At 42.7% G+C, this 21,883-nt stretch overlaps 1 protein-coding gene across 2 annotated transcripts in view; it reads left to right on the forward strand.

Annotated features, from left to right (window-relative positions):
- pdlim2 (PDZ and LIM domain 2 (mystique)) overlaps positions 1-21,883 on the forward strand; it is a 39,800-nt gene extending 17,917 nt beyond the window's left edge. For both annotated transcript variants that reach the window (XM_039803981.1, XM_039803982.1), the window contains exons 6-10: positions 845-908; positions 12,757-12,875; positions 18,294-18,442; positions 20,174-20,285; positions 20,851-21,883. In XM_039803981.1, the coding sequence (XP_039659915.1) occupies positions 845-908; positions 12,757-12,875; positions 18,294-18,442; positions 20,174-20,285; positions 20,851-21,043 (637 nt within the window). In that variant the 3' untranslated portion in view covers positions 21,044-21,883. The remainder of the gene's footprint in view (positions 1-844; positions 909-12,756; positions 12,876-18,293; positions 18,443-20,173; positions 20,286-20,850) is intronic.

Below are 21,883 nucleotides of genomic sequence, written 5' to 3' on the forward strand. Positions count from 1 at the left end.
GAAGAAGTAGAGGTTGCGAACAAGAAAACAAAACAAGTCTCCTTGGCCATCTAACCATCTACGTCTTCGGGAATTTGCTTCAGTTGGGCAAGTTTTAATTGTTTATTCATGTCGGCTAGTACTGGCCTTGTTTCATGCTGTCCCGTTTTAATAAAATAAAAATGAATGCCAGACGCTGACAGCTAAAACGGCTGATCAGTCCTGTGAGTGAAATATTTGTTATGCAAGAACTTATTCTGCAAAGGTGTTTCCATATTCCATTCAGCATCAACTATTTCTCCACAAAGGCACAAAACCCCTCAAGCAAGCGTAAATACATTTTTGCGCAAGTCAAGGTAGTTTTGTTAGAATTTTTCCGTTTAGATTTTCAAATGCAATACTTGAAAATGTGCATTTATTTTTTTTTTAAATATGTGAAATGGAAAAACTGCTTATGGTTAATTTAAAATGTATAAATATGGCAATGTGGTTAAAATGCTTTATCACATTAATAATTTACCACTACTACATTACTACGCTACTACATTTGGAAGATCATCTGAAAATGTAATAGATGAAATAGCAGACAGGAATTTCTGTTTTTGGCTGACAAATTAGAGTACTTAATCACATTGATGCAAAAGCTAACCCCTAACCCTAACCAATATTTAAATTAGTCTGTCCCACTTATTTGCCTCATACGCCCAGAGATATTAAAGGATAACTACTTTACCACATATAGGATTTGAAAAAATTCCCAGAGTGTTGACACATTTGTCCGTCTCATGTTACACTGTATATTGTCATATTGCCAATCCCAAAATCAAACCTGTATGGTTGACTCTCTGTTGCCTTTATCTTCTAGTGTCCAGCTACGTCCATGGTCTCCAGTGGAGAAGAGTCACCGACTGTCCAGACCGCTGTCACAGGTTGGTTTCTGTTTTATTTAAACCAGCTATATTCTCTATTCATTCCTTCTGAAAGTTTTTAGCTTTCTGAGATATGCTGTCCACCATTTGTTTAGTCAATAACTGTCCACCCTGTTAAAGAAAAGCAACTGAATTTCAGCTATAACATGTTTTTACTTATATGTGGACAATTGGTTCTTTGTGAGCGTGACGTTTCGGTCTCCAACCAAAAACAAAAGAAAGAAGAGTCTGTTGTGTTTTTTTTTTTTTTTTTTTTTTTTAACTGCTGTAAAAGAAGTTTGCTATTTCATACTTTGGATGATATGATAGGTATCACAACAGGAGTAGGGTTGGGCATCGTTTTGGATTTTAACAATTCTGATTCAGATTCTTTCTTTGGACTCCGGTTCTTATCGATTCTCAATTCTGATTCTTTGAGGGGTGGAGTTGAAACGGGTCACATGCATATTTTCACAAATTAGAGGAAAGTTTTTTATTTTGATTCAATGGTGGTTTGCAGTTTTACAGCTTTGTCAAATAAAGCCACACTAGAGCGCTGCTTACTGTGCTCCGTGCCTGCAACACAACAAGCGCCTGGCCGCTTCGGAAACCAAAACTTGCGCATGTTAAATTGGGAAGCGATGATCAGATTTGAAACCAAATCCTCTAAACGATTCCAATAAAGAAACTATTCTACTGGAATCGTAATTTTTTTTAAACTATTCCATGTAGGAATCTGTTCTCGATGCCCAATCCTAGGCAGGAGTAGTGCAGCAATAGTGAACAAATGCATACAAATGTTTAAACGTGACGTCCTCACAATGCCAATCTGTCATTCATCTGTAGCTGCTGATTTGGGCTGCAGTTCACTTGGTTAGTACAGCTGAAGGTTGTTGTCCTCGTCTGTAGCTCTGTGTGTATTTACTGTATTTTGACTGCACTGTCGCAGTCTGCAGGAATAACATGTTTCAATTCTTGGCCTTTCCTCTTGAATGGTTACTCTGATGCCACAGAAGATGACCTACAAAAGGTTTGTGGGCCTCAATGCACTGTACATGGACTTCACAGTCAAGGCAGGATACAGAGAGGGTTTGACATTTTTATAGCAGTGAGTGTATGAACTAGAAAGGTCAGTCTCTTTTGAAAATATCTGGCATTAAGCTGAATAACAGTCTGGTGCCGTTTCATTCAGAGCCAGCTCCAAGGGATAAAATAAATACTTCCCTTCAAAACAATGGCCTTAACCTTTAGTTGTCTAAATGGAGACTCATTTGTCTCAGTAAGCAGTAAAATATGATGTGGTAAAATACAGACTTGGGGTTATCATGAGACTGCAGCTAAACTATGCTGTGCTTATTTACCATTCTGCAATGAAACCAAGAAGGGACTCTGGCGTCTGGAAAGACTTCAGTGAGTTAAAGAGGGAAAATGCTGTGGGAAAGTTCATCATGAGCTATTTCAGCTATGCCTACATGCTTAGTCGCAAGCATGGGTCCCACTGAAAGAATGTGCGAGGTGACAGAGCAGGAAAAAACATACAAGAATTCCATCCATTTTTATAACACTGGACATAACATAAAGTTGGATAAATATGCAGAGGTTTGAACTTAAAAACATTTGCGCATCTAAGTTCTAAGAAGTTGCTGGCTGAGAAGGTCCATTTTAAATTTTCTCTTTGAGTTTGGGATTCTTTGTGTTGTTGACATGTCAAATGGGATTCAGATGCACATGTCCCTCACAGCGGTGTCCACCCTCTGAGACTGGTCGCTTACGTCACCGTAGTTTAGATCTCTTTCACACTGGGAGAAAGATGAACCAGGCAAGCCATGATGTAACTGGGGTCAAAGTGGTGCTTTTGAGGATGCCATCGATACATTTCTGAATCTTATTTTTTATTTTTTTTTATATAAAACAAGTCTCTATCAAAATAAAATGTTTCTGTCGGTCCTGACCACCATGAATGTGGTCCCAGCAAAATATAGTCTTTAGGAATGCAAGAGAGCCGGGGGTGTGTGCAGGGTGTCTGTGTGTGCAGACATGAATCAGCTCTCTGACTGGCTCGCCGTTTAGGCAGATTCAGCTGACATGAGGGTGATATGTGATGTTCATTTGGACGACGGACGCCTCAGGCAGACTATAGATGATGAAGTTGTCTAGTGTCAAGTCCTAACACTTGCAAGTGCTTTGTTTTTATGTGCCATTGATTCCCCCCTTTTTTTTTTTTTTTTTTTTTTTAGCATAAATCCAAAACCACATTAAAAAACAAAACCACTGGAGTTTTATAGTGGGGTTGTGGCGAACAAACCATAGCAGCAAACTTCCGAATTGGCCTATCAAAAAACACATTAGGATCTGTGTTGTGGTTCAATCTGCGAACCCTTAGGAATGGACGCGCTCCTGTCGAAGCGGTCTGTCCGGTAGGCCTTGCATGTTTGTGGTATTCATGGAGTCGCCTGTTTTCCCATTGTGCTTACCATCTTTAAATTCACCCTTTTCTCTAATTTGTCTGATGTTGAAATCCATATGGTCTTGTATCCTCTGGGAAACAGTACATCCCTTCTGTCTTTTGTCCAATATCAACTTTTTTTGGGGGCTTTTTTTAACTGTCCATTCAGTATGTTTGAATTAATATCAAGCTGCATGTTATGAGAAGACTGCAATTTGAGATATGTAATCGCTGATTAGTCCATCCTTTTTTTTTTTTTTTTTTTTTTTAACTTTTTCTGGTCTTAAAGCTGATTTGAAAATGGGCTGCTCTGCTGTCTATGCCTGACAGCCTTAGTGTTTACCATCATCCAGCTTAGTGGATGAGAGTTTTGGGTTTTGGCTGACTCCTTCCTCCAAGGGATGTCTACCCTGGTTTTTTAAAGTGGTGACGAGCCTCCTGCCGCAGTGCTGTGATTAGTGAGTGGATTTCTTTCAGAGCACTCTGTGGGGAAATGGCTGGGAAGAGGCCTGCCATGGGCACACTGTGCATTATGCTGCTCGGGCTGGCAGGAACACAGCAGCACAGTGAGCGCTAAGATGCGGAGCTTCCATGACAAGGGCCTCTGTCCTGCTTGAGAGGTGCAGAGTGCTGCTGTATCAGGTGATCAGTCTCTCTGAAAAGCTCCTAAAAGGCTTTTCCACCCTTGTTTTGACTCCCTGAGTGAGGAGAGTGGGATGCGCAACAGGATCCCCCTTTTTCCAGGGTGTTGGATATCCTGAGAAAAAGCCTGTGTACAATAGTGGCTGTGATGGCAGAGGCTGTGGAAGGCTTGTGCTGCTTTTTTCCTCACGTCACAAGGCCTGTCGTTGTGTGATGGGAGCTGGAAGAGACGGCTCTGGGGGGAGCAGAGTGGACACCAGGGAGCCCGCTGAAATTCTCGAACTTTACTTTAAGCCATCACCCCACTCTGCTCAGCCTAGTGGCTGCTTAAACACAGCAATGTCCGCTGTGCCTCATCATGGAGTCCAATGTTCCAAACTGCCTGCAGCGCCACACAGAACATGTGATAATGTGCTAGAATTAGAATTGCAGGTTTTAAAATAACTGTACCTGCACCTCATCCTCATAGAAGACTTTTGGCCTTTTCTGCACATTTTCAACCTACTGTACATGGACTGTATTTATATAGCGCTTTCTGGTCTTACTGACTACTCAAAGCGCTTCAACATACAGGCACCATTCATACACTGGTGCCGAGGCTGCCCTACAAGGTGCCACCTGAAGAGAAACATTCACACACCGATGGTCTTGCCCAAGGACACTTTGACGTCTCTCCCAAGGACACTTCGATATGGGACTGCCAGGAATCCGACCACCAACCTTCCAATTTGTAGGCGACCGCTCTACCACCTGAGCCACAGCTGCCTCATTCATTTAGATTCTTGTTCGTGATTGGTGCATCCAGAGTTTGTATATGTTGTTTCTTTTATAAAGCAACACTAAAGAACTTTTCCCGCTTCGGTCCCCCTACAGGTTGGAAGCGGAATGGTCTCATTATGTCTCATTCAAACTACAGATCCGCTACCCGATCTGGCAAACTTGCAAAATGTAATGGACTATTCCGCTTCCAACCAGTCCCCTACTGGTTGGAAGCGACCAAAGTGGGAAAAGTTCTTTATTGTTTTAACTTGACTGTAAAACCATTTCCCCTTAGGCAGGAAAAGTCTGTATTGACCTCTACATGACTTCCCATATCATAAACCTATTTCATGTGGCCAACATGAATAAATGTTTTTCAGGAAATGTACAGTACATCTTTATTAGAGCTCTAAAGGTTAGCATGTTGAATAAGGAAAGTGACCTTTTAATTAGAAGGTGTGGGTTCAAGTCCTTGCTGCAGGAAGCATTCATCCTGCTGAAGTGCCCTGAAGCAACAGTCCCAACCTACCAGCTTACCCTGACCTTTGACCACCTTTTTTTTTTAAAAGGAAATTTAAATTTCAAATGCATTGCTACAGACGTGTTTTTAGAAACCGCTTTAGGAATAAGTCCATTCCATTTCTGAGTAAAAAGTGGCATTGATGCAGGTTTTGTGTGTGTTGTTGTGTGTTTTTTAATATCTACTAGCTGACCACCATGACAAAAGGAGCGAAGGCATCCTACATTCCTGGAAGGCGGGCATGAGATTGTATCTGAACTGGCCGGCCACCGTCATGATTCAGAGCATCTGTTTATATCATCAAGAATAACCACAACGGGATCTCTGTTGCGATGAGCTTGGCCAAAACCAAACTGCTTTTCATGAGACACGACCCGTCACTGGGCCATTAGTACCAGGCTCCATGTCTGGGTTTGCAGTTTCTGCACTTTGCGGTTCCTGAGGGTTGCCTTAGTGGGCTGCCTGTGCTGGGACAGGGTGGTTGCTTTAAAAATATCCCTCCTAGTGTAGGATGGCCAGCTCCTGCAGGGTGACACCCGTGCAGACCAATCCTCTTCTCCTTGATGCTATATTGGGTGGAGTGGCCTTGGCTGTGGGACATGTGTCGCTAAGCTCTTTATCCAGAGCGGGCAGTGTAAGTATCCATCAATACTTCCTGGATCCCATACATTTCTCTCTTCACTTTTCTCCTCGCAGCGGGCCAGCCTGCAAGCCAGAAGGTGGCTTTGTCCAGCTCTATTCTGGAGGTTGTGGTGGACTGGAGTGCAAAACTGTGGTCATTGCTTGGGAGCAGAAATGGAGACTTGGCATGCAGGAATAGAACAAAAGTTTGTTTTTAAATTGAGTCGATGTAAAATTTTATATTGCATGCAGTGGTAGTTAAAGATTTGAGTTATTAAATTATTTTTATTCAGGACTGGAGACTGCACCTCACCAGTGAGTGGCTTCTCCTCCAGCACTAAACAGACATGCATATGTCCTCCTTGAGGATGATGGCTTGGAAAGATGTACTATTTCAGGTCTGACATGAGTGGGGCTGTTGTTTGGTTTGGCAAGCTGCAGCTGTGCTAAGCCAAGCCAGTGTCGGGGGAGCGGAGCTGGCCGTGGCCACGGTGGAGGGATGTTTTCTTCTCCTCTGCACAGTGAGCTCTGTGACTGGACAGTGTGAGGCCTTTTCACGCGTTAAGCTTGGGGTCCATTGTGGCCTCTGCACGGGCGGCATGCCTCTCCTCATCCCCACTGATTGATCAGCATGCCTGTTTTTCTTTCGCCTGGAGTGGAAAAGCAAACTAGGGCACTTTTGATTCCCTGTGCTTTCCCGGGCTCCCGGGCGCAGTCATGGGGACACTCAGCCCTGCAAGTTTTATGGGGAAATGTTGGCTGGTAGAGATGGGCCTTTTTACTAGTTGGTGCTGCTTAGGAAGGTGGTTGAGCAGTGTGTCAACATTCCAAAAGTTGTCAAGGGAACGACGTGTATAACTGCCCCTCAGTGTATTCATGCCAGCAAAAACAAGACATGTCAGCATATATTCCTGTAGTTTTACACAGAACAACACCTACATTTTAGGGAAATGGTTACAAAGCTGCATTTGTTGTTCATAAATCATAATTGTTAAGCTGGTAAAATGTCACTGACCACTGAAGAATAATTCTGCTACAGCCAGACACCATAAATGCATCTTGCTGAAATTTTTATTTTTTTTTTTTTTTTTTTTTCATGTAGAAATGAATATTAGGCTACAGTCCATCATATTGTATTGCATGACAAGTCATCGCACTGTAGTACAGTAGAGTTACTGTACCTCTGAAACCAGAGTAAGACATGCCAGATGTTTTCGGTCTAATTACTGCAGTTGTGATGCTGTCAGGCTCATTGGCCATTAGAGCTTTATGGAGAGATTATCACTGATGAGCTGTTAAAGGTGGCATCCTATCCAGACCTCCCAGATCAAAATGAGTCAGCACACTTGGTTTAAGTTCATCTTCCTTCAGTTGTTACTGTCCTTTTTTGTTAAACAAGAGGCGACCATAAATTAAAAGTATCATGAAGTCCAGCAATTTTAGCCCAACCATAATTAACTCCAGATGTCTAATGAGCTTGATACGCTGCTCCAGTCGGAGCCTTGTGGGGAATTTTATAGGGATGAAGAATGTGTTGCTTGTAGCACCCTTCGTGGATAAATAAATGCTCAGACTCTTTTCATTCCTCATTGTGTCTTTGACTTTTGGTGGCAGTGTGGGTGAGTGCCTCCCTCAGACCACCTACACAATGATCACATGAGACCGCTTGGGCTTCTCTCAGAGGTCTTAAAGTATTCACTGTGCCATTCCAATTCACACACGATCAGGTTCATCCACATTTCTCATGTGCTGAGCTGCAGGAATCAGACATTACAATACAGAAAAAACTTTGACGTGATGTTTTTGCCAAATATTTCCATCAACTCGTAAACTTGTCATTGTGTCGTTTTGCACAAAGAGTCAAGATTAAATGAATGGAAATTGTAGTCTAAATGGCAGAAATTTAGAAAATTAAAGGCAGCTCTGTTTTAGCTGACATTGTGCATTGTGCATGCTAACGTGCATTACTGTATACTCGCAGTCATCCCCGTGTCTTGATCGCTCATTTGGCCTCTAATCTTGTACATATGGTTTATATCTGGAACGGTCTGGTGTGTGGCCGTGTCGAACGAATGGAGGGAGAGAGGGAGGTGGTATTAGCGCTGGCATCGCAAAGATCTGCCATTTTATTCCATGTTATTGAATGCTGCACAGTGTAAGCTTGGGCCAAGAGTTTATATGTTGAGAGCATTATAGAGGATTGAAAAGATTGAGCTTGATTTCAAAAGCTTACTCCATGTACTGCAGTATGGACTGGGCACTGTATATGAAGATTTTTACATCCCTATTTTGAAAAAAGGTAAACTAAGCATGCCCTAAGGTTAGAAAACTAGATCCTCTCTACAGTGGTTTTCAAAGTGGGGTCCGGGGACCCCCTGGGGTCCTTAAGGGGCTTCCAGGGAGTCCCCAGCAAAAAGGAAAAATAATTTATTTTCACTAGACCTCCATAAGTAACACAATATGAATTTACTGTATATGGGTATTTTGGTCATGGGGTTCATACACTGTCTGTAGTCTATCAGATGGGGGGGACCACGGGACAAAATCTTATCTAATGTGGGATTGTGGTCTAATTTGTGTCAGTTTAGGGGTCCTTGACGTGAAAAGGTTTTGGGAACCACACTGCTCTTTACGGTTTATGTATATTCAATTTGGGCTTCAGCATACATATATAGAGTAGCGGAAAGGGGCTCATCACTTGAAGCAGCCGCCATAGAAGCTGTAGTCAGTCTGAACCCATCAGCCCACTGGTCTTGTTGTATCATTATTTAGTCGGATACCTTTTTATAAAGCAGATGTAGGGATATGAGGCAATAAAAAGCTAAAGAATGTTAATGACGTGATTTTTTTTTATTTATTTTTATTTTTTAATATATAAAAAACAATAGTGTCTTATTTGTTGCAGAATGTGGACCCAGTGATGCACCATTGCTCAGACATAATTACAAGGCAGGGTCCATCAGTGACGGTGGATAACGAGTAGGTTACCATCAGCCTCAGGTCTTTGCTCAGGACCTCCACCGACGCACACTGCTGGATAGGAAACACTGCACGCAGCTCTGATTATTGCCCAGGATGTCTGCTGTCCCCCCCGCCTCATTGTAGTACAGCAGTCTTGTCTGTGTCTGTGGTGGAGACAGTGAACGAGCAGTCGTAGCACTTTCTTACAGCAGCATCAAGCTTCCCGAAATAAAAAAAAACTCCCCTAGGCATCGGCCCTGCGCGCTGCTGGCCCATGCCCTGTAATTGAAGCTGCAGGGTGGTAATGATGATGATGCAGAGTGGCTTGCTTGGAGCCAGACTCAAAGCTCCTCCACTGGCACTGTCCCCAACGCCTCCCATGGGCCTTGATTTGAAACAGCTGCCGTCACTTCAGTTCACCATTTCCTGTTTGTTTGTGTCTTGACGTAGCCAATCAGACAGTGGCTTGTTCTCATCATAGGGTGATTCTCATGGATTTTTGACAGTTTAGCCGCCATTTTTCCCTCCCATAACGAGCCTTTTCCTGACCAAAAGCGAGCCACACTTGGTCTTTCATTCACTTAAATCAGATTGTGACATCTAGGCTCAGTCATCCAAATGTGGTTTTTAGAGCAACAAAGGATTCTTATTTTTTTTTTTTTTTTTTTTTTAAAGATTATAAAAACAGATCTTTTAAAGCTGATACCCCTTATGGTTTTAAATAATAAATCACAGATAAAAACAGTTTAAAACGATTTATTGCAACAATTAATGTGGCTGAAGACTCTTTTTGTGTGGCTTGCTATGGCTTGTCAGGTCATTCCTGTCTTGGTTGACAATACAGAACGCAAAAGCACACGTTTGGATTTTTACATGTTGAAATCTAGCTGTTGGTCACATTTTTCCAACTAAACCCCATCCACTTTAAACTGGGCAAAAAGCACCGACAAGAACAGAAATACAGAAGTCTCTCGTGAAATATTCAAAACTGTCCTAACTTTTGTAGAAATAGTGCATATGTATAGGACCCCATCGCTCATAATAAGCTGATTTCAGTTTTCGGAGCCTTTTTTATAAATTGAGAATCAAGTGTGAGAGTTTAACTGTATGTACTCTCTTGCATGAACTCATACATACACAACTTTTTACAGACTTTTGGGTTAGATATGTTATTGTATGTGCAGCTCAAGACCAGCACAGCATACCAATGCCCTGCCCTAATGAACCCGGGTACATTATGTTGACTGTGAGCTCCTGATTACAGTTCAGTGCCACTTCAATCAGAGCTTCCTCCTCTCGCCAGCCACAGGAACCAGGAAGAATTGGCTCATGATTTTCTCCAGTGGTCTGACACATAACCCCCATTCAAGACAAAATAGGCTTTCCTCGGCTCGCCTATGTGCCCCTCCCTAAGTTTGTTGGTGCATTGGGGGAACTGTTGGCACTGCCATGGTGCAGTTTACCAAATGCTTTGTAGCTCTGAAATCAGCTGTGTGTAATGGTTTGATGGATTACAATGGAACAGTGATGATTCAAGAACAAGGAGCCCAGTTTAAGGCCCTTGCCAGCCATGCCATGGTTACCACTATAAAAGGCTGGTATCGCAGACTGTAGAGTGGATGACTGTGATGGGGCAACTGCTGTGGTGGTGCAAACAGTTGTTTTTATTCTTCCTAAGGTTAAGCTCAATCACAGCTGCATACTCTCTGTCACAGTGGAGCGCTTGTTTGTTTTTTTTCTCTTTCTTTCTCTCTTCCCTTTTGTTTTTCTTTACTTCATTGCATTCCTCTTGAGTCTCATAGATCATAGTTGTGATTGTATCCGTAATTCTTCTGCTGTTGGAGAGCATGAAGATCCACATTCACTTGCCAGACACTTACATAACATAGGCTTGGTTTGCATTAGTGTGTGGCTTCACCCAGGTCTTCCTGAAAGAATCCCTAAAGCATTGATGTATATCAGGTATATGCTTCTAAGATTGGTTCACAGCAGGAGAGGACATGGATGTCTCTATTATTGTACTCTGATGATATGGAATATATGATCTTATGAGCCTGCAGTTATTATGCTGGATTTAGCCTGGGAGGAATCGCACGCAGAAGTCCCAATGATCATTTCTGGTAAAGGCTTCCTGGCGCACACCACTAATCTGCCCACTCGCTAAGGAAAAAGAAGAGGAAAATTGGACTCAATTGAGAACAGAGACATTGTTCAAAGAGTTTCTGAATTGGAAGCGGGTGCTGGCATTAGAGACACAAATCTTTGACTCCATCAGTGCCACTGTGTGAGTATCGAGCTCCATCGGCTGCTCCAACTTGAGTCACAGACATGTACCGGACCGGTTCAAAGACCCGGGTAAAGACATTTCCTCCTTGGGATGGAGCCTGTGTAACATTAATGCCAGCTGGTGACGGTTGAGGGAGAAAAACTCAGTGAGCTTTATTGTGAAAGCTGTACTCTGGAGTCATCTGTGGGCTGTTTTGATTCACAGTCAACATTTTCCTGGACTGTGCACAGACCTAAAATAAAGTAATAGCTTTGTTTCTCAGCAAACTGGAAGTTGTGAAAGTGTTTGGAGGCTTTCTTTTTTAAAGTCATGTTTATAGCTTGTTGTTACAATATAGCGTTAGTGCGTGAGTATGCTTTCTGTGATCGGTATTACAGGTGGACGTGGTTACACGCCAGACATTGTTGTGGTTAAAAACAATTAGTTTGTTGGAATTCCTGACAATAAAAGTGTCTGGGTTGAGTTATGTGCTGTGCCGACTTAAGTGCAGGTGTGCTGAGTGTTTAGTGTGAACATGTGCCTGAGGTCACTTTCACTAGTGGCTCACTCTTGCATAATTAAACTTGAATAAATAAACCTTTGCCCGCAATGTTGTAACAGAGTGTCCTGCGACCATTGGTTTCTGCTAAGAACAGCTGCAATAAAAACATTTCATTGTCATTTGCACATCTGCTGAGACCTTAGTTTACGAGCTGCTTGTGTACAGTAGGTATGTAGCGCCCTCTTCTGTCGAAAGTCAAACATTATACACTTAATAACTAAGACTTTGCTCACAGTTTCCTTCCTGAATTACACTGTTTTTGCAGTACCGTAAGTGTTCAGTTTGCCTGAATGAGGTTCTGACCGCGTGGAAGGTCTTCTCATTTCTTGACGATGGACACTGTCTAGAACTACCACGAATAATGGCGAGATTTGCACGGCATCTGGAAGCCATTGAAGTACATGCTGGCTCTGTCTTTCCCATTAGACCAACACTGGAGTCGGTGCCAAACATCTGTTGCCACACCAATGTATCAGCTGAGGGGCTGAAGTACAGCTCTGATATACATGGTAATCAAGAAATGTTGATGTGGGTTGCTGTGATTGTTGAGACTGATGAGCCTGCAGCAGAGGAATGTGGGTGTGATTCATGCAATAGAAACTTTGAGAGCACTGACAGAACTTAACCAGGTTTCAGTCAAAGCGATGATGATGAAGTAAGAAACCATCTGTGGTATTTCTCCATCTGGAGCTATATTAAGCTACTGATGAATCTCTCCAGTTTTTGATTTTGACTGAATAAATGCTACACGATGGGGTCAGAATTTGTTTAATTCCGATTTGTCATACAGTACGGTCTCCTTAGATTCAGAGCTTCCTACAACAAGGACGCTGCATTTGTTCAGTGCCAATACGCTGCTTGGAGGAGCAGTAATCCAGAAATACTGCTGGCGAATTCCTGTCTCTGCACTGAACACAGCTCTTTTTGTGACTCTTCTACAGTACCATTGCATCATGGTCTAAGCACTTGCACACTGTCTCAGTAGATTCCTCAACTCTGAACTGCAGAGTTGGTTTCAGCTGCTGCAGGAAGCTTTGACTTTCATGCTTACTCATCTCTTGCTTTCGTTGTCTCTTTCCCCTTCCTCCACAGGAGTTCTCCCCTTCAGACCACAGAAATAACTCTGTGTCCAGCAGAACCCCGACCCCACCAGGACGCTACTCGCCCCATAGCCCCATTGATCGAGACATACCCATGTCCCCACGTCGCAGGTAAAGACCACTCGCATCACCAATAATACATGAGCATACCTCATAGTTCACTAGTAACTAGTTACATACTAGCAAAGTTCTGTGTATTAAACTGACTGCTGTGGACACACACATATCTAATCTTATAGTTGCATCTTTTGTTGCAAAGTTGAAATGTCCAACCAGATGTACAGAACACACACAGATGTACTTTATTTATATGCTTGAATATGAAAAAACAGATGTGTTGAAAACCTGCCTATACATTTTTGTCATTTTAGCCCACGACACTAGTTCCTCTTCAGAGATTAAAGTGTAAAGCACAGCCTGAAGCTTCCGCATATTAACAGTAGCAGGATGGTATCCTATCTAACAAGAGTGTGTATACGGTACAGGCATTCGGTGCCATCTACTGGCCAGTAGGGGTTACACCCACAGATCTGAGCCTAGAGAAGAAAATCAACATTACCTGAAAGACTTATAGTCAATTCATACACAAAGGAAAAACTATAAGAAAAACGTTTCAGTGTAAGCTAGTACTGGCAGTCATTTCTTTAATTTAAAAATTGAATTAGGGTAAACACCTTGAGAGGCACCATCTTGTTTTCAAGGGGGTCTTCAGCATACCTGCCAACATTTGGTTTTCAAAATCCGGGAGATTTGGGGGGGGTACTTAAGTGTACTGTTAAGTGTACTGTAAGTTATAAGTGCATTATTTGCATTGCAATATAAATTAAAACATAATGTATTCACATTTATATTTTTTATTTGTAATTTTCTACATCACAAACAATGCACTGCAGTTTTTAACACTGGTACAAACGCATTTAATCAATAACTGTCTCTCTTTGGTAAACATCAGTAGGTTTTGTAAACATGAATATGTGCTCACTTTTTTTTTTTTTATTGAAGTGTTGTATGTGGCAGATTTAGCTGCTCTCAGTGCCCTCTTGGACGTATGTACTTTGAAGCCAAACTGGTGGGGTTTATCTTGCAGGATAGGAGAGAGCAAAGAGTGCTGTTATTCATGCTCTGTAACTATCTTTTTACACCGCCCTTATGTGCCTCTTCTGCGCGATGGTGCCGCTGTGTTTTAATGTGCTGGGTAATGTAATTGTTCCCGCCGTGCGCTATGTTAAAATCAATGCGACACACCTTACAAAAAGCGTGGAGGTTGTCGATATGACTAGGTAAGATGCATCTAAATTGTTGCACCCAACACTGTTGAAATTTACAGCTATATTTCGATTTCTTTGCAGGAACACCGCCTTCACCTGCCATTTTTATCAGCTCGCTTTCGGGTCTGAACTTTCCGTGATACTTGCGCAGAGATCAACTGCGCAACTGGGTTCTAGGTTGCCAGGTTGAGGGTTGTAGGTTGCCAGGTTGAGGTGACAAACGGGTCACAATTGTATACGGTGTTTGGCTTGTGTGAATAGGATGAGTTTGTGACCCAGATGCGTTTGTGACCCAGATAATGGAATAACACAGGTAAACAGCCTATGAAGTAAACAACGCCTCTTGATTATCATAAAACATTTCTTCTAACTGGATTCCCACTTGGCATTTGTGTTGCTATGAACGTCTATAGGGTCAAGTGCCAACAACTAGCATAGCTTTAGCTGAACAGTTCGACCAATAATTACTTATATATATCTACTGGCATATCTGCAGAAAATTAACAATTACCATCAACAGTCAAACCCCTTAAGACCAGCTAATGTTAGCAATTAATTGCGGTTAAACAAAGAAACTTTGATTATGTAAAAAAAAAAAATTGTTACAGGCCTAGTTTGACCTGAACAATCATGGAAGTATTGAAGTAATTGCTTTTGTTTTAAAAAAGAAAAAAAAAAAGAAAAAAGAAAAGCATTTAGTTGAAGTTGAGAGTGAAAGGTGCTGATTCGACTGTACGCTGATGTTTGAGGCTCTAGTTCTTGTACAGAATTGTTTCATGGCAGTGTAATCTCCCGACACAATGGTATCTCCTTACACCTACGATATGGTTTCATCAACGGTTCTGACACGGTTTCAACTTTGAAATGGTCACCTTAAGCCTGACAACAGTAATTTCAATTGCAGGGATGTTGTGTTGGACGACATGAGGTTATTCCAGTGGTTAGGATATTGCAGTATCACCCATATTTGGAATTCATCTGGTAGCCAGTCTCTGCTAGGAACATTCCTTCGCACATTTGTATTCATTGTTTTTCCTTTCAAAGGTCTGTGTGAAAAGGCAGTTGATGGAGCAAAGGGCCTGAAAAGTCCGTCAAACCAACGCAGTAATTTAGTGTAAAAAAGTCATCTTGTGAATTCACTGCTCTGTTGCAGCTGACCGTTGGTGCTTTAAGCTGTTTTGAGTCGACAGCTACAAAATGAACTTTTTAGCCTTTGGGAAACACTATATTGTGACCACCACCTGCACTGCAGTTTGCGATTTTCCTTCTTCGCCCCCTCTGAAGTGATGTAGCTGTATGGTGACTCAGTTCGTAGCATGCAGGTGCTACCCTCTGAGCATTTTTATTTTATTTTTTTTTTGGATTCACTTACACTCACATGTTTTCTTGTATCTTTGCAGATTTTAAATTTTCTTTTAGTCCCTCACACAATCCTCTGTGTCCGTTCTCTTTCTGCTGGAGAGCCTTGTGCCTGTGTTTTCACAGTGCAGGATAGTTGACTTTGGCCCCAGTCCCCCCCCCCCCCGGGTGACCACGGCTAGTGATATGACATGTCAGCAACTGCAGTCATATCCAAACCCCCCCCATATTCCCCAAAAAAGTCAGATTTTACTTCTCCCCCTGATTGGCCCCGAGTCTGGATCCCCCGGCCTGCACACAAAGCCTCTCCCTGCTCCTCCCCAGCCAATCACAGACTCTGTGACACCCATTTACCCACCCCTTCTGTCACATGTCCAATGAGTTTCAGCCCAGAGGCACACCTTTCAGTCAGCCTCTTGTTTTTCTGCCCCGTCTGGTTTAGATAGAGGCTTGTGTTCGGGCGTCCAATATTGTTTCTTCTCTTGTATGTTCTGAGTTGCTACAGCAGTGTTAGAAATACAGGGGCAGTTACTGGAAAGAAAAGTTGAGCTCCCTTTCTTTTGTTCCCTCTTTCTTTCCTTTTTGAGGTGAGTCTTGTCATTTTTGAGTTTTGTCAATTTGGATTTCTTTTGTCAGGATGTACAGACTTTGGTTTAGGTGTTGTACTGCCAGTCAGACGCTTTGATAAAATGTAGTTGGAATTTGGTTGTGATCTTTGATATGTTTTGGCTGCGCTAATGTGCTATGACTAGATCTTTATCATTGAAGCTCTGTGCCAAGTCTGGGTCTGGAAACCAACAACATGTTCATTTTGGATGCAGGCATTGTGTAGATCATTGTGAGAACATGTACAGTAGAACAAAAAACCAACTCTCCTGTGAAATCTAACTGCTTCCTCTGCAGATCTGTGTGCACACGACTGCCTGTTCAGATGCATGCTGTCCCCTCTCACCCTCACTGCTGTTATTTGTTTTCCTCCCATTTGACCTAGACTTTCCATTTGTTTTGAGGATGCACTTTCAGAAGGGATGGTGAGCCAGGCGAAAATGGAAATGGGATTGCTAAGGGTGGAGCTGAGCATGTGGAGAGCTTGGAGGGTGTGCTTTCTAGGTCTGTTTTCAATTTGAACCATGTTTAGGGACTCAGAGGAAAGGGTCGGAGTATTTGCCTCAGCCTCACATTTGTTGTCTTGTCTGTATGCCATCTCCTGTTTCATTTAACGAGAAGCATATAGTTGGAATACAGACAGGAACCGTACATGCACACAGCAGTGGTGGAAAAGTTATGAACCACTATGAACATATATGTTTGACATGCAACACTGAGGAAATGTTACATGTACAATTACATACACAATTATTTGGATAGACACTTTTTTTTTTTTTTAAAAGGTTTTATCTTTGTTCTATTAAAATAAAACCGTGACTATGAGGTCAGAGTGCTAACTTTCAGCCTTAAGGATCTTTGAGGCTCAGCTGGACAGTGATCCTAAACATAAAACCAAAGCATCCAGGGAATTCTTTTCTTTCTGGCCCAACGGCTGAATTTGACCGGCCAAGTCTGTCGTCCTCGACCATCGACCTAAATCCTTCTGAGCATGTGTTTCACAGACTGAAGGCCTGATAAGAGCAAGAAGTGAAGATTGCAGATGCAGTACAGACCTGGCAGCGCATCGCCAGGAACGATATCAAGTATTTGCTGAAGTTTGCGTTTCATAAATCCCATAGTCTACAAAGGCTTTGACACCAAATATGTGACACTACTTTAGCTTAAGTTAATTTGTCAAATTACTGTACCTAATCATTCCAGTAAATTGGGAGCTTGTGTATAAAAAACACTTCACTTCTGACCCTGTTTGCTGGTGTTGAGTACAGAGCAAACACAACTTGTTTGCTGCAAATCTGTCACTGTCCAGCTACGTAATTGTGTCCTTGTACAACAAATACCAGGCCTCCGTAGTGCAGCGACGCCAAAAGGTTTCCACGGTGGAGGTTTAGGTCACTGTCTCCGAGCAGATTCTTCACAGCGTACGTGTCGGTTTGAAGAGTAAATATTTGGACAGATGTGTTGTGACAACAGGTGTGCCAGTCGGTCAGGTTAAGTTGACGGATTCTGGCTGACAAGATGTCTTCAGGTGGAAGGCATCAAACCACACCTGCACCCAGCCAACCGGTTCCTACTGACAGCACACACTCACCAGCTCCCACTGACACAAGAAAATACTTTGTGTTCTTGTGCTTATTTTTAATTTATTAATCCTCGGTCAGTCAGGGTTGTAATGAATGTGCTGCTTCAGGGAGAGGTTTGTATTCAACCACACATCAAGTATGGAAGCAGCAGTAAAAAAATAACTGCTTTTCCACCACACCAGGGGTAAAGAATGTGCTTTTAAAGTGAGCCACTGTTCTTTTTTCCCAATTTCTTAATTAATTGACAGCATATAATCTTGAATCTGAAATGATATAACTTAATAACCTACAGTACGTGTGATAAAGCATTCATTCATATTTTGCATTAAAGGTGATCCTACGCATTCTAAACAGCTTCCACAGTCGGCCTTATGTCCCCTTCTGTTTCTGCCTCGAGGCTGTTTTCTGAGTTGGAACAGTGCCTCTGGTAAGGGGATCTGACGGGGTCCTGTTGAGGGAATGATGTGCGATAGGACACTTGTTTGGCCTCTTGCCTGTGGTTTGCGATCTACACTTAATGCTCGGAGGTCAAAGTTTCAAAGCCAGCTGCTGCCCTTTCCTTCACTTCCTCTGGATTCAGTTAAACCAGACTCACAAATCTCTCATAAACGCACATTTTCCACAGACCCCGTCACCGAGAGCTCGACGTCTGATTTTAGTGAATGAGATGACCTGCAACCTGTGATTTATATTTGTATTTCTTCCCTCTACAGCAGTTCGAGCTCTGACTTTGCCATGCAGAAGTTCGACAGGGACTCGGAGGTGTACAAGATGATTCAGGAGAATAAGGAGTCCCGCTCGGTGCCTCGTCAGTCCAACACCTTTAAAATACTGCAAGAGGTCCTGGAGGCTGACGAGAAAGGTGAGAAGCACTCTGCGTTGCAAACAAATGTGCACGATTGAAAAGCGAAATAATCCCTGTCTATTTTTAGATGAAATACTCACTAGTGTTCATTGTTGCACAAATATGTTTATATCATATATCATCTATTGTTTTTATCAGGCATTTTTTATGTAAAATGCCTGTAAAAGTTCAGTGTGTACCCACTCTCACTGAAGATATAGAAAATGCATGGGACATGAATAGCCGCTTTCCGACCTAGTAGTTACAGGAACGTAGTTATAGGAAAAGTCCACTTCTAAGCAGATCTACTAACTACTCTCCCCCAGAACTGTTTTTTAATTTGCATTCACACTGGCCAAGTGGCCATAGGAACTACAGGAGGGGTAAGGGAGTGAAAAGTATAAACTAAATACTAAAGTGTGTGTGTGTGTGTGTGTGTGTGTGTGTGTGTGTGTGTGTGTGTGTGTGTGTGTGTGTGTGTGGCATATTTGTCATACTCTAAACAACTCTAACTCCGAAAAGACAGTTAACCACAGGTTCCCGTTAATCTTATGATGGGCATGTGTTGTGATATTTAAACAAACGATCTGTCAACGGCGAAATAAAAGCCTCTTATTTACGAGAGCGGTCTGAGAGACCTCCAGCTTACAGCGGGGTCTCAGAGCGTGGCTGTCCGAGCGACGAGCTAGCGGCCGGGGCAGACGCCTGCTGGCTGTCGCCTCATTTCATGGAGCTTCTCAACTCCGAAAACTTTGAAGCAAATTGTCAATTCGGCATTCAATTTTTGCAAGAATGCCTATATTCGAAATCGAAACAGTTCATTTCTCGCCTAAAATGTTGTCAGAAGTGAATTTAGTGATGAATAAGATGGCTAAAATTGTCCCGTTGTTGGTCTGTCTGTACTGGAAACCGGACCCTCGTTGACCTAGGTCCCTATGCTGAAAAGGGAACAGCGAAAAGACCGTGCCCTGAAGTAGGAGCTGAAAGAGTTACAGGAACTGCAGCCAGAGGAACTTAATAATCCCCAAATTGGTCCAGTCAGAAAACAAGAAAAAAAGAGTTCTAGGAATTTTATGTTCTAGGAACTGCAAAAATCCCTCCGGTCAGAAAGCGGCTAATGTGTTTGCATGGAGGCACCTGGCAGATTGCATACATTTTTTTTTTTTTTTTGATTTTGACTGATGGTTGTTCTCAGTAACCCCTTTGCACGGGTTGAAAAGGGTTAACGGTTGCGTCTCAGGATTCAGCTATTCTGTCAAATGCAACATAATTTATATCCCCTCCTACAGTTATTTTGCGGTCACCTCTCCATTTTAAAATCATTGCTGTTAAAAGTGCAGAACAAGCAAGTGTGAGTCACTGACTTGTAACTTGGACTGCCATATGGCCGTCACCTGTGCAGGATGAAACGCTCTCCCGTGTGTAGTTCATATTGTGAACAGCATATCATGGAATGCATCTGTCGTTCCCCCCCCCCTCCCCCCTCCGCTTTGATAAATGGTGGTGCAAATAAATCCAGATAGCAATAACATTCTTTCATGACGTGATAATGACCGATGTGTGGAAACCCGTTTCATGGAAGCGCGCGCCATGGCTGATGATGAGCTTAGTGATGATGAGTGGGAAACAGAAAACGAGCTCCGCTGACAGAGGCCAGTGGAGGCAGACCCGAGTGATTACGTGATAAACCGAGACGCAGGCCAGTTGCAACATCCCAATGAGCAACTTTGTTCCTGTGTTTGACTCCAGAGGCAGCCTTGCGGTTCCCAGGGAAACTTTCGCCCAACGCCGCCACACTAAGCACCTCAGTGGGAGGAGTCAAAAAAATCCACACCTGTGAGAAGTGCGGCACAAGCATCGGGTAAGTCTCCTGCAGTCACACGTTCAGCGGACTAGCGTGCCATGAGTAATTACACTGATGATTTGTCCCGCAGTAAAAGATGTTCCACATGTAGAGTGTGATATTGGGTGTGTGTGCTTTAGGCAACGTTTCCAAAGCAACAACCAGTTATTATGACTATTCCATCTAATTACTGAATGTACTGAAAATGTCTTCAGTTCATATTGGAGTGTTAATGAGCAAGTAAAAGATATATGCCAATGGGGCAGTTGTATTTCTTTGTAAAGCAGATCAAATGTTTGCATTCTCTTGATTTGAAGTTGATTTGAAACTGTCATGATACGGATAAGTTATCTGCCTAAGTTCAAAAATTGTCACTTGTTTGAGAAGAATACACTTCAAAAAAGTGTATTATTACATTGGCAAATCATTTGATCATAGGAAAACGACATTCTAATTGTGTCAGTATGACATGACCATGCAAATATTTCTGCGGTCGTGTTGATTTGCATTGGAAATGAGGCAAATCATTTCACCCTGATGTCGGATAGCCCCGGTGTGTTTGACTGCTTTCGTCTTTCCACAGCACGCTGGCCGTGCGCATCGCAGACGACCGCTTCCGCCACGCCGAGTGCTACACCTGCACAGACTGCGGTCTCAACCTCAGGATGAGGGGCCACTTTTGCGTCGGAGACGTGATGTACTGTGAGAAGCACGCCAAACAGAGGTACCAAGGCCCGGGCAGTTCCCCTCAAGCCACCGTGTCCCAGCGCCAGTGAGTCTGCCACTCCTCCACACCTGGCCCCGCTCTGGATCTGCCGGAAGCTCCGCGCCATCTGACTCAGTTATAGACCTTGGGATGGCTGCGTGGAGGTGGACACTAGTCAACAAAACGGCAGAAGATGTTCTTTTCTGATCACATTTAACCATACTTGCAATATTATGATTCACTTTCTTGCCTTTTCTTATAATCGTAAAGTGAATTGGGGCTTTGTTTTTTTTCATATGGCCCGGCCTCCGCATTCTCTTTAGGTTATTCTTAGCTCTAATGATGCACAGCTGCCATGGACTCGAGCCACATTGTACTGAGGCCACATCTTCATAACGCCAACGCTCTAGACAAGCTCAACGGGACTGGCACTCTGACTCTTTGAGGATCTGGATAATCATTTGAATCTCCGGCTGACACAAAGGGACCAAAATCTCACCTACACTGCATGCCATTTTCAGTGTGTGTGTGCGTGAGTGTGTGTTTGTGCGTGTGTGTGTGTGTGTGTGTGTGTGCGCGTGTGTCTAGAGTCAGGCCAAAAGCCCTCGAGTTTTTTCTATATTTCTTTTGTATGAAGAATTTGAGTAGAAATTATGAAAAAAGAATTATGTATTTGCTGACTTGTTTTGTTGCTTATGAGGGACTATGGATTCAATATACAAATATTTTTGATGTTTTTGAACTGTATTCTATAACATAGACCATTTAAAAAATGCATAATGTATGCACAGGGCCATTTAGTGTGAAGAGTTGAAATACTACACTTTACCAGTTACAGCAGTACTCAGAGATACACTATAATGTTTGCATTTCATGTGGCACTCAATAAAATCGCACAACCTAAAGCTTC

This window comes from Perca fluviatilis, chromosome 6, assembly GCF_010015445.1.
Source record: "Perca fluviatilis chromosome 6, GENO_Pfluv_1.0, whole genome shotgun sequence".
Taxonomy (NCBI): domain Eukaryota; kingdom Metazoa; phylum Chordata; class Actinopteri; order Perciformes; family Percidae; genus Perca; species Perca fluviatilis.